This window comes from Cebus imitator, unplaced genomic scaffold, assembly GCF_001604975.1.
Source record: "Cebus imitator isolate Cc_AM_T3 unplaced genomic scaffold, Cebus_imitator-1.0 Scaffold30, whole genome shotgun sequence".
NCBI classification, from domain to species: Eukaryota; Metazoa; Chordata; class Mammalia; order Primates; family Cebidae; genus Cebus; species Cebus imitator.
This window is the reverse complement of record NW_016107345.1, coordinates 6,882,250-6,895,623: the sequence shown is the minus strand read 5'-3', so window position 1 is coordinate 6,895,623 and position 13,374 is coordinate 6,882,250. Positions and strand designations below refer to the sequence as shown.

At 34.4% G+C, this 13,374-nt stretch overlaps 1 protein-coding gene across 3 annotated transcripts in view; it reads left to right on the top strand.

Annotated features, from left to right (window-relative positions):
• Positions 1-13,283, top strand: part of PLSCR4 (phospholipid scramblase 4) — a 43,603-nt gene extending 30,320 nt beyond the window's left edge. For 2 of the 3 annotated variants that reach the window (XM_017523780.2, XM_017523781.2), the window contains exons 5-9: positions 4,817-4,859; positions 5,845-6,071; positions 8,810-8,971; positions 10,367-10,525; positions 11,189-11,497. In XM_017523780.2, the coding sequence (XP_017379269.1) occupies positions 4,817-4,859; positions 5,845-6,071; positions 8,810-8,971; positions 10,367-10,525; positions 11,189-11,233 (636 nt within the window). In that variant the 3' untranslated portion in view covers positions 11,234-11,497. Of the gene's footprint in view, positions 1-4,816; positions 4,860-5,844; positions 6,072-8,809; positions 8,972-10,366; positions 10,526-11,188 lie in introns of all 3 variants that reach the window. The other variant, XM_017523782.2, reaches the window with a different exon arrangement.
• The last annotated feature ends 91 nt before the right edge of the window (positions 13,284-13,374 follow it).

Here is a 13,374-nt window from a genome sequence, read left to right as displayed (position 1 = left end):
AGCACAAGAGTAGTCATGCTGGCAATTTGGATATGTCAAGGAAAGACCAAAGAGTGGCCATAAGGCCTTCCTTTTCATGAAAAGGTGAAGGTTTTTGACTTAATAGTAATAATTTAATTCCTATGGTAAGATTACTAAGATCTACAGTAAAATTAATCTTCTCTCCATAAAATTGTGAAGAAAGAAAGAAAGAAAAATATGCACATAGTATATGCAGGGTTTGGTACAATCTGTGGTTTCAGGTATCCACTGGGGGTTTGAAAAGTATTCCCTGACGATAAGAAGGAGACTACTTTATTGGAGATACCATAGAACCTTCTGAATCTTTTGTTTTGTTTTGTTTTTAGAAAAAGGAAGTGTTGAAATGCAGTATAAAGAAGAAACTACCCCATTCAATACTTATCTCCCCAGGTCGATAGCCAAGTATTTCCTGGATTTATATTGTTTCTCTTTTCAATTCTGTATATTGACAGGGACCCTGATAATCTTGTGTGCTGAAAAGTATTTGTATAATATTGTTTGGTGCATAAAAGTCAATACAGTTGATCAGGAAAATGTGGATCTTATCAAAGCCAAAATTCATCCTAAATTATTATTTGGACAAAATATTGACAAAATGCAAAGCAGGTGAAGTGCTAAAGTAAACATCTACATTACTTCAGAAGATGATAAAATGTTTGTAGCTTATCAAGTTTAGAAAAATCTTATTTCTATACTTGGTGGTAAATATAGAAGTTGTTTTTGGGAATCTAACACCCCCTACAGTCAATTCTCTTTTCAAATTGTATAGCTTTCTTTATTTAAATATTAAAAACCTGTTCTCAATTTCTTTTATGACGCTGACAGAAGTTAATTTGACATATTTTATGAATTTTCCCTTTTAGGAATGTTTAGAGTTAAAGAAATAAGTGAAAAACTAAACAAAACACAGCTTTGGACCCAGACAAACCTGCTGTTTAATTCTATCTTACTCTCTAGTAACTCTAAATCCTTGATAAACTCTTCTAAACTCTTGGTGCTTGAATTTTATCATCTGTAAAATAGTACTATCACTGCTTACCTTATCGAGTTGTTAGGAGAATTTTTAATGAGATAAGGCTCACAATGTGCCTAATGTTTTTGACATGTAGGGCAGTCCCAGTGGATAAAAGCTATGTGGTGTTATTAGCTTAAATACCTTCTTATGTGTGAATGCAAGTCATAGAGCTAATCGTTTTCCTCTATCTACCCTAGTCTTTTTGAGATCTCACATAAAGATTACATGAATCTTTATCAAGATTACCAAGAGTAGGCCAGGTGAAGACATGGTGGCTGACACCTGTAATCTCAGGACTTTGAGAGGCCAAGGCAGGCGGATCACGAGGTCAGGAGATCGAGACCATCCTAGCTGACACAGTGAAACCCAGTCTCTACTAAAAATACAAAAATTAGCCGGGTGCAGTGGTACATGCCTGTAGTCCCAACTACTTGGGAGGCTGAGGCAGGAGAATCGCTTGAACCCGGGAGGTGGAGGTTGCAGTGAGCTGAGATTGCACCACTGCACTCCAGTCTGGGTGACAAAAAAAGACTGTCTCAGAAACAAACAAACAAACAAACAAACAAACAAAAAAGATTACCAAGAGTCCTAAAACATCCAAATTAGCAAATTATATTATTTCCAGAGTCTTGGCTTCACCAGTGACTTTACCAATTTGTCAAATAACTGCCCCTTAACAGACATATATTATTGAGTTCCAGGGAGGACACAATAATATTGAAATTAGGCCAGTTAATAACCCTGTGATGGCCTCTGAGTGTTCAAGTGAAAGAAACAATTGCACATCTCTCACTGTAAATTAAAAAAGCTGGAAATGATTTAGCTTAATGAGGAAGGCATGTTGAAAGTTGAAATAGGCCAAAAACTAGTCTTCTTGCACCAGTCAGCCAAGCTGTGAATGCAATGGAAAAGTTTGTGAAGGAAATTGAAAGTGATATTACTCTAATGAACATATGAATGGGGAAAAGTAAAATAGCCTAATTGCTGATATGGAGAAAGTTTTAGTGGTCTAGGTAGAAGATTATTTAAATCAGTCACAACATTTCCTTAAGCCAAAGCATAATTCAGAGCAAAGCCCTCTCTTAAATTCCGTGAAGGCTGAGGTGCAGAAGCTGCAGAAAAAAAAGTTTGAAGCTAGCAGAGGTTGGCTCACAAGATTTAAGGGAAAAAAGGCCCTTTTGTAACATAAAAGTGCAAGGTAAAGCAGCAAGTCCTGATGTAGAAGCTGCAGTAAGTTTTTCAGAAGATCTAGCTATAATAAGATCATTGATGAAGGTTACTATACTAAACAACAGATATTTAATATAGATGAAAGAGCCTTCTGTAGAAGATGCCATCTAGGACTTTCTTAGATAAAAAGGAGAAGTCAATGCCTGCTGTCAAAACTTCAAAGGACAGACTAACTCCCTTGTTAGGGTGTCTTGAAAAACATTACTACTCACTGACAATGCATCTGGTCACTCAAGAGCTCTGATGAAGATGCACAAGGAGATTAATGTTGTTTTAATGCCTACTAACACAACATCTGTTCTGCAGCCCATGGGTCAAAATGTAATTTCGATTTACAAGTCTTATTGTTTAAAAAATGAATTTTGTTAGGCTATAGTTTCTATAGATAGAGTGATTTCTCAGATGGATCTGGGCAAAATAAATTGAAAACCATGTGGAAAGGATTCACCATTCTAGATGCCATTCAATAAGATGCCATGTGGAAAGGATTCACCATTCTAGATGCCATCCATCATGAATGAATCACCATTCGTGATTCACAGGAAGAGGACAAAATATGAGCATTAACAGGTATTTGGGAGAAGTTGGTTGCAGCTTTTGTGGGTGAGTTTGAAGGGTTCAAGATTTCAGTGGAGGAAGTAGATTTCAGATGTGATGGAAACAGCAAGAGAACAAGAATTTGAAGTGGAACCTGCAGATGTGACTGAATTGCTGCAACTGATGATAAAACTTTAACACATGAGCAGTTGCTTCTTATGGATAAGCAAAGCAAGTGCTTCCTTGAGATGGAATTTACTCCTGGTAAGAATACTGTGAACATTGTTGAAATGACAAAGGGTTTCGAATACTACATAAATATAGTTGATAAAGCAGTGGCAGGTTTTAGGAGGACTGACTCCAATTTTGAAAGAAGTTCTACTGTGGTAAAATATTATTAAAGAACATCGCGTGCTACAGGGAAATCTCTCATGCAGAGAAGAGTCAGTCAGTTCAGATGTCAGATTTCATCATCTTTTGTTAAGAAATTGCTACAGCCACCCCAAGCTTCAGCGATCACAACCCTGATGAGTTAGCAGTCATTAACATGGAGACAAGACCCTCCACCAGCAAGAGGATTATGACTAGCTGAAATATCAGATGATTGTTAGAAGTTTTTAGCAATAGAGTTTTTTTAAATTAAGATATGTACTTGTTTTGGACTTAATACTCTTACCCACTATATAGTATAGTTATACTCTTATACTCTGTATAGTGTAGTTAGTGTAAACATAATTTTATGTTCAGTAAGAAAATAAAACATTCATGTGATTCACTTTCTTGCAATATTTGCTTTATTGCATTGGTCTGGAACCTGACTTGTATTATTTCTGGAGTATGCCTGTAGTTAATATTTTTACTCTTCACTTCTAGAGTTTCATACCCTAGATTTCTAAAATGGACTACAAACCATTTTAGTAGATACTTTGGGTATTTTATGAGGCATGGTTAGGTCTCCTTATGTAATTGTGTTTTTATACAAGAAAAAGTTCTTTACTGAGCATTGATTATGCCCTTTGTACCCTCCTGTAATTAATCACACCATAAAACATTCATGTTTAGTTATGTTATTTTAATTTCATGTTATTACTGCATTTGTATATTTTTCATTAATTAATGTATTTAACTAATGTTTGGTAAAATATGGCACTTCAGGCAGTGTTCTGGACCTAGGAATTAGGAATTGTCTAATGGTCGAAATGATGTAAAACGATACATATATGATCAGTGTGTCCTCAAGAAGATTTCTTATCTTCTGCTAGAATGTTCTCACATGTAACAGATAATGTGCCCATCAAACTGCTGATCTTTAGAATGATTTCTAAGATACAAATTTCTCAGATGGTATACCAGCCATCCTTTTCATGGATTGCCATATAAGAATGATTCCTTTCTCTTCCCCTAATCCTATTCACATAGGATTAGACCCTTCCCTTATGAAAGTGTGCACTTGGGGAAGGGCCTGGCATTTGTAGATCAAGTGAATGTGAGTGTATAAACCTCTGCTAGAGGTACCTGTAAAATAACATAAAATGGGATACTCCATGTGAGGCTCACCCTGGCTTGTTTGTTCTTTGTAAGCCACTAAGAGAGACTTCCCTTCTCTATGGCTGGTCCATGTTAATCGTTCTGAACTTCTAAACAACTCCAGAATATGAATGACATGTAAAGAGACCAGTGAGTAGGAACTGATCTATAAACACAATCTATAAACACAGCTTCTTCTGATGTGATTACTATAGCAAGTAGATGATATTGTTTTCTGATATAGCAGACAACTTTTTTAAAGTGGTATTGAAAAGGTGTTTTTCTAATATGGACAGCTCCACTAATATCCATCTGATCAGAGGCAGATAAGCTAATTTCAGTTGGTAATTTTTTTTATTCTATTGACTTAAAAATATATCCTGGTATTAAATGATATATTTTAATATCTATTTCATCAGTTTCTTTTCCAATGGTATTTTAACTCTGTTATTTCTGTCTTCTAATTGCTTTGTTTTATCCCAACAGTTGGACAACATACATGTTCTTCAGCATTTTGAGCCTCTGGAAAGTATGTACAATTTTTGTAGTCCTCAGCAGTATTTTAATCAGATGGAAATTTGCATTATCCAGTATCTAGTTCTTTCTTTATATTAATCATTTTTTAATAGTTCAAAGAAAAAAAAACTGCTCTATTAGCCTATTTTCAAGAAAGTAATAAAGTGAATTATTTTGTATAATTTGTCCTTCTATACATCATATAATCCTAAACTCTTATATTTGAAAAGGGCTCACATTTTATCTGGTTGATAGCATCCACTTTACCCATTGTTCCTACTCCACATTTACCTTTCAAAGATGAGTGAAGAGACTAAATGAGTTAGCCAGGGACACCACAGTCAGCTAATCACTGCCAGAGCTGGAAATAGAATGTAAACCACAGTCAGCTAATCAGTGGCAGAGCTGGAAATAGAATCCAAATCTGCTGAATCGTAGTCCAGCACCCTTGCTTTGGAAGTAAGTAGAAAAGATCACAATCAAAATGATGCCTCTTCTCAGCTCATCCTTCAAGATTACTGAACCTCATTAAACCAACTGTGCACATTCATTTGGCCACCACATAGGCCTTTGACTTTTCTTGGTTTGTTTCTTGTTTTTAATAAGTAATGATCCTACTCCTCCCAGTATGTTTCATGAACTGATCAATTAATGGTCAAATGTATAATTTCTTTTTAATGGTTTTATAATTTAAGTTTTCTGAATTCAGATACTCCAGGAATTGAAACAACAGGATTGTTTCATCTTTGCTTTTATGTAGAAAATTTTTTTAACGTTTACACTGAACTTCTTAAAAGAAATGTTTAAAATTTTCACAGTTGCTTAAATACTTTTAGATAATATGATTTTTGGGGTACTCTAATCAATTCTACATATTTCACCTGAAACTTTAAGAAAGCTGTTTTGCTTTAAGCCCTTAGGAAATCCTGAACAAGGACTTTCTGAGGCCCGTTTTAAGTATTTCTAATTTAAGATGACTTTCTCATTTTATTTTTTAGTGATGACACATTTTGAAACTAATAATAGATATGATATTAAAAACAACTCAGACCAGATGGTTTACATTGTAACTGAAGACACAGATGACTTTACCAGGAATGCCTATCGGACACTAAGGCCCTTCGTCCTCCGGGTCACTGATTGTATGGGCCGAGAAATCATGACAATGCAGAGACCCTTCAGATGTACCTGCTGTTGCTTCTGTTGCCCATCTGCCAGACAAGAGGTCAGAGAATGGAAATCTTATCCACAGTTTGCTTCAATCCTACTCTTCACGGCACAGTGTGGTCCTTCTAGAACTACACAGGAGGCATTTTCCCTGGCCATGCCAGCCAGAATGGAAGAAGATAGTGGGAAGGGAGGAAACCATAATACCTCACCTAAAGAAAATCATAGAGGATCTTTTCTTTTTGGTTACTGCTTTTTAGTGCTTACATAAGTGGATCAGGCACAACTGGGGTTGTATAGTCAATAATTATGATTCCATTAGTTGTGTCTGCTTAATTAGAAATTTACCTACCACATTTATCTAACTCTACCAACATATCATCAGATAAATTAATGCTAAATATAAACACATACTTATAGAATTGGAAGAGAGTTAATACCTTTAGGGTACCCATCATAACCCATACATTGTTACAGATAAAGAGTGGCTCAAAATGACTACGGACAGGGCTGGAACTAGAATGCAGATGTGCTGAGTTACAGTGTGGTTACTCATTATCTGTGCAGTTCTAAGAAAGTTATCTGCTGTAGGGAAAAGAAAATTGGTTTTAGAGAGAAACCAACCAGAGTCTGAATTCTATATATGCCACCTACTTAAATCTGTACAATTTAATTAACCTGTTTGAGCCTTAGTGTTCTTCTACATCAACTGGGTAGTACAATACATCATCAGATTACTGGAATACTTAAATGATCTTTTAAATAACATCTTTACTAAATATTAATTTTTACAACACTCTCTGGGCCTTATTTACCTCTAAAATGGAAACATTAATAATACCTATCAGATAGGATGATCATTTTAAGGATTAAGTCAATTCTTCGCACATTTCCTAGCAAATAATATAGTACTCAATGAATATTTTCTGTTGTTCCCAGATATCTTACCTCTTTGTTATTATTGTCTGTGATAACAGCCTTATATCTGAAGTGAATATCTACTTATTATCCTTGATCCTTCTGGATATAGTAGGCATTTATCTTCATATTTGTGAATTAGTTTTTTTAAATCAAAACCTAAAAATACAGCCTTCTGAAATTATAGGAAGCCAGAATAAAGTAAACCAAATCAAAATTACAGCTGGACAGGGTGGTTTACACCTATAATTCCAACACTTTGAGAGGCTAAGGTGGGAGGATCACTTGAGCTAGGAGGTTGGGCAACATAGCGTCTCTACAGAAAAAGAAATTAAGAAAAAAATAGCCAGTCCTGGTGATGTGTGTCTGTGGTCCCAGCTGCTTGGGTGACTAAGGTGGGAGGATCATTTACCTAAGGATGTCGTGGCTGCAGTGACCTATGATTGCACCACTGCACTTCAGCCTGGGTGACAGAGCAAGAACTTTAGTCCTAAAAAAAATTGCAAGCCTAGTCTAATTTATGACACTTTTGTCTCATAACTTTAGTCAGTTTTTTTCTTCAGATTTCTCCAGTTTTACTTGTATTAATTTGTGTGTGTGTGTGTGTGTGTGTACACATTCAGTTTATGCAGTTTTATACTTTGTATAGATTCATATTTCCATCCGCACAATACAAATACCAAACAGTTCTATCATCACAAAAATCCTCCTTTATTATCACATCTGACTTCCTCCCTCCTCTTTATCCTTAACCCCCAGTAATCACTAATCTGTTCTCTATTTTTACAATCTTGTCATTTCAAGAATGTTATTTAAACAGAATCATATATAACTTTTCAGGATTGGTCTTTTTCACCCATGGTAATTACCTGGAGATTCATATAAGTTTTTACATATATCGCTAGTTCATTTCTTTTTATGGCTCACTAGTATACTATGGTATGAAATTTTTAAGGAATTTATTTTTATACATTTTGATTTTTATCTCATGGGTTTAAACTTATATGAGATAGTTCTATAATACTCTCAAATTTGTATATTTTTATATAGGTGTGAATTTATGCATATGAACAATAGTACCTTAATTTAACAATTTATGAAGCTGCGTAGTCCTGTTCCATGTCCTGGGTAATCCTTTCCCCAAATTCTAATGAAAGTACATGTAACATCAGAGAAATAGTCAATAGAACTTTCACTTTGGGCTCTTACCAAATAATTTAATCTTTATGACTCATTATTATTAAATAGGAAGATCTTAATTCTTCACAAAATAATGTTGTTGAAGATAAATAGCTAAAAACAGAATAGTGGACAATATTTTAAAACTTTAAAAAAGTGGCTTTATAAACCCATACACACATTTTGTTTCTTTCACAATATACAATTTTCAAAATGCCCCTTTTCTCTTTTGTTTTCTGTTATACTTGTTATGTCAGAGATTTGATTTTACCCAACTTCAAATCTAAAAAGTCAGCTTGTTACTGTTTCATAGATTGAATCAGAAGAAATGAGACTCCGAGGAAGGAGACAGAGGACCTTTGACAGCACAGCAGGCAGCATACGTGTGTAGGTTCCCCTCATCTCCAAGTTCTGAGGCAAGGCTGTTTATGCAGCTTACGAACACTAAGCTTGGACAACTGGCCATTATATAACAAGCCATCATGAAGTCTGCCGTTTGTCTCAGAGGGAAACATGATCTCATCCCTTAAAGCTTCTCACTGAAATATACGTAACCCGAAGAATGGCCTGGGTAAAATGGAAGGCTATCACTCCCAACATAATTTCCCAGCTCTTTGAATGAGCAAGGACACATCTAGGTTATGTATGTGTGTATGTATGCATGCAGCATCCTAACTTCTGTCACTGTTTTATTTGCAGCTGGAGGTGCAGTGTCCTCCTGGTGTCACCCTTGGCTTTGTTGCAGAACACTGGAACCTGTGCAGGGCAGTGTACAGCATCCAAAATGAGAAGAAAGAAAATATGATGAGAGTGCGTGGGCCATGCTCAACCTATGGCTGTGGTTCCGATTCTGTTTTTGAGGTAAAACTATTTAAAAATAAGGTTTCTGATATTTTTCCTACTCATACCTAACAGGCCATGGAAAGATCTGGTTGTAGATGATTTTTTTTTCATGTGAGTGAATAATGTAGTGTGAGGAAAGAATTAATTAACCAGTTGACATCAAAAGATTTTAAAATTATTGTTAGAGGATTGTTTGAGTTTTCCAAAGTGAGACCTTTTTTATGATTTCAGTGCTTGATAAAAATAAAAAGAAATCTTTAAAACATTAAACGTTCTGAGAGTAAATAGCTTGACCTAATTCATTTATTCCATTGTTGGCTATATGTAATTAACCTTTTTTTTTTTTTTTTTCACAAATTTCTTTTTTTTTTTTTTTTCCATAGACTTCTAGGCTAGGAATATAGGCTGTAAGTAATGCAAGTGCCCAACATATCACAGAACATATCAAGTACTCCTAAGGCTATGAAAATAGTTATTTGCAGAATACAAGTTTGCCAGCATCCTCAAGAAATAGGATAACACTAATACCATGGATAAAACTTATAATAGTTATAACAGTTTTTCAATGAAAAGAAAAATTATTTTGTTTTGACTTTGTCTCACTGGCTACAAAATGTTTGTTCATTTACTCTGCAAGTCTGACAAAGGAAATTCCTAGAAATATTTCCCAGGCTTCCTAAAGAATATTTTTTGAATGCCTTGCAATTAGGCAAGACTCATCTTTAAAACTTCTTGTTCATATGTTTCCTATGATACTCAAGAAACTTTCCTTAGTTCTTATTTTATATCACTATATCATTAGGCATTGCTTATTTATTAAAAGTCCAATGTAGATAAGCCAAATTGCTAGGGCAGTGTGTGTGTGATCATTCCCATTGCCAAGTGACATTAGAAGTTAGTATTTGGCTATTTTCCCTGTGGCAAGTGCCAGCTTTCCCCTTTTAGAAACTGAAGTTCTTTGGTATCTGGCCATATATTAAGAAGACAAGGTAGATTTGCTTCACAAAAACTTAAGTGATGTGAAGTGCACAGTATTTGTTTCCTGGGATTTGCTCATAGGTTTCCCTAGACTGGAGGTGATTCTCTCCCAATTCCCACCCTTTGCTGTATTGAGATGAATTTCATAATCAGTTTAAATCATACTTCCTCTTAAGAGGTCCCTTAATAACTAATTCAAAGATGAAGAAAGAGCAGTAAACTGAGAATTTTAAGATAAACCCTGCTCAGTTATTAACCAGTTGCAAGGCGCCTAACCCTTTTTTGCCATTGTTTTCTCATTTCAAATTGGATAATTACCATAGTCTTTTTCTGCATTGTATTTATGCTATCTCAGTGTAAACTGATAAGCAGAACACTAAAACATGTGCTTCAGTGCATTTCCATCATCATAAAGGCACATTCTTGTCATTCCAGGTCAAATCCCTTGATGGTGTATCCAACATCGGCAGTATTATCCGGAAGTGGAATGGCTTGCTGTCAGCAATGGCAGATGCTGACCATTTTGACATTCACTTCCCATTAGACCTGGATGTGAAGATGAAAGCCATGATTTTTGGTGCTTGCTTCCTCATTGTAAGCCTCTTAGTTTTGAGTTATCCTGAGAGAATTGTTCTTTCTGTGGAGAAGCAGTATAGTGTAGTAAAAGAATAAGCCCTGAAACTAAGCCAACTCATCTCTGTGCCACTTACTAGTTTTACGTTTTATAAAGTGTTTAACACTTGTTAGCCTGTTTCCTCATCTGTAAAATGGAGATAAAAATACTTATATTTTTCCAGGTTATGAATATTAGCTATCATAGGTAAAATGACCAGGAGAGTGCTTAGATGACATTAGGTATCCAATGGGTATAACTGTCATCATTGCATATTGTCACTCTCACTACTTAAAAATGCCTAGCCTATGATTTCTTAATGAACTAATTCTAAAGTAGATGTCCTTTCCCTCCTTCCTTTCTGCCTGTCAGTGTGCTCCTTGGGGTTGTCCAATCTTTCAAATTATGAAGTTTTTCCTCTTTTTTAATGTTGAAATTCAGTTACTTGGTACTTAAAATGGAAAACTAACAATTCCAAATTTGTTACTGCTGCTCTTCACAATAGGTCCTCTTCATAAATATTTCCCTAGATTTATTTATTTTAACTGGAATCAGGGAATTGCTTAATAAATTACAAAGGATAATACTACATGCATTATACCTAATAATCTATAATCTACATATAATTTTTTTTCCAATTTCAGGACTTCATGTATTTTGAAAGATCTCCACCACAACCTTCAAGATAGAGAAACACAGCAAGCCATCAACTATGGTTAATTTTGAAAAATCGAAAAGTTGGGTTGGGCTTATAGTCAACACTCAATTATTTGCAAGTGTATTTCTTTGCTTTGCAGAGTACTTTACTGGGTGTTCACTTTGACAGCTGAGAGTATGCTTGCAAGAACACAATCTGAAAGTGTGTTTCAATTGAATATCTCTCGGGTAGAATAGGAGTTCATCCTGAAAAGCTATGACTCATTAACCCAGTAAACATCTATAAAGTAAACTTAAAACACTATAGACATGAGATAAGGGAAAATGAATCCCAGAGTTCTCATATCAATAGGCAGTGAAATAATAAGGCTTTTTAGAGCAAACGTTGCTGGGATAAAATAACGTTTTAGGATAAAATAACGTTGCTAGGATAGAAATCTCTAACCCTTTCCTACCTTTCTGCTCCACCAACATGTACTCATACTGAAGACAAACTTGTTTCCATGTGAAAAGAATGTTAGTCTTCATCGTTAAAAACAAAAAGGCAGACAGACAAATAATTATGTTTTCTTGTGCTCAGAAGGTACTACTTGTACATGTGTATCAAAACCTCATTCTGCAAAATTTTTGAAGGTTTCAATGGGAAATTCGATTTTATTACAAAATAAAACATGTATTTTTTTTAATGTTAAGGTTTATATATTCCATGCCTGATTTCTCATTCACTGGCATGGATGATCAGGAGCTGCCTATATATGAAGGCAGAATCAGATTATCAGGAAAGGAGCTGACCAGGGTCACAGCCAATCAAGAATGCTGAGCAACTTAGAGACATTGGTGTCATTATATGAAGCTTGTATTTAATACATTTATACATAATATATTTGTACGTTTAATTCATAACCTCTCTTGGCCACAGATGCCTTATATGTAAAATATGTTGCCAAATCTCTAAGATTGCCTAGTACACCTTTGTATCTCATTTGATGTGATACAGAAGAGATCTTTCTTTTTGTTTTCGTTGTTTTTCAAGAAGATCTTTGGTGATCACCGTGCTGTTCTAATGGGAAGAATTGGAGTTACATTTTTAAATTTGGAAGTGTGACATTTTATGTAGCACTTAATGCTTTATAAAATAAAAAGTGAAAGCTACAAATGCCAGCGCAGCTAATACTGCATTGCTTCTTTTTATTTACATGATAGATAAATATGTATCTACACAGAGTAATGATAAAAATACAGCAAACATTCTGTTTCTCTGTGATCTACAGCATGCCAGTAAGTAATATGTAGGACCAATAATAACTTAGCAATTATACATTTTTATGTTAACTAATTAAAATATAGTGTATAAGTGAATACATTCTGATTAATTTCCTTCTGTCACACTTTAGTTTTCTACCTGCACATGGACTGCATTTTTTCAACACAGTCAGTATGTAGAATGGGGTGTATTCTTCTTGTGCTCCTTATTAAATAAAGAAAGCCCAAGTGTTCTTAGACAGGGTTATTCTGAGATGAGGGCCTTAATCTACAGTTCGTTTTTCAATGAAAGAGAGGTGCTTCGTTTTTTAAATTATATTTATCTTTTCAGGGTAAAAGTTGTTTTGCTGAGTTTCATGTAATACTCATTTTTACAAGCTGCTACTCGCATTTTTTTTTAAAGTTGCTGCTTTCTAAAACATTAATTGCCTTATATTTGAAAGTGCCATTGCAATCGTATATATTTCCTATGACATATATATTTCCTATGACAATGTCTGATATTTAAATAGAAAATCAGACAAACAATATTCAAAAAGTTGAACCATATAAACTTTTTATTTTTCACTTACTTAAATTCCTATATTCCAAGACCTGCTGCATCATAATAAATATGTCTATATATATTTAGCATAAGATGTGATATTTTAAACTTCTTTTTAAAAAATTTATGGTATTCATGTGTCTTAGAGTTAAAATTTTCTCTTTATAAAATATTATCGAATGTCATAGTTTTAATACAATTCACATAATTTCTATTTTTCTTAATGATATTTTATTGTATAAAACTATCAGGTTGATTAAAAAACAAATTATCTGAAATTTGTGCTTTTATGCTTTTTCATATTGTTTGTGGCTTTTAAATAAATATACAATGGTTAATAGTAAAATACTGTTTTATTTTTTAACT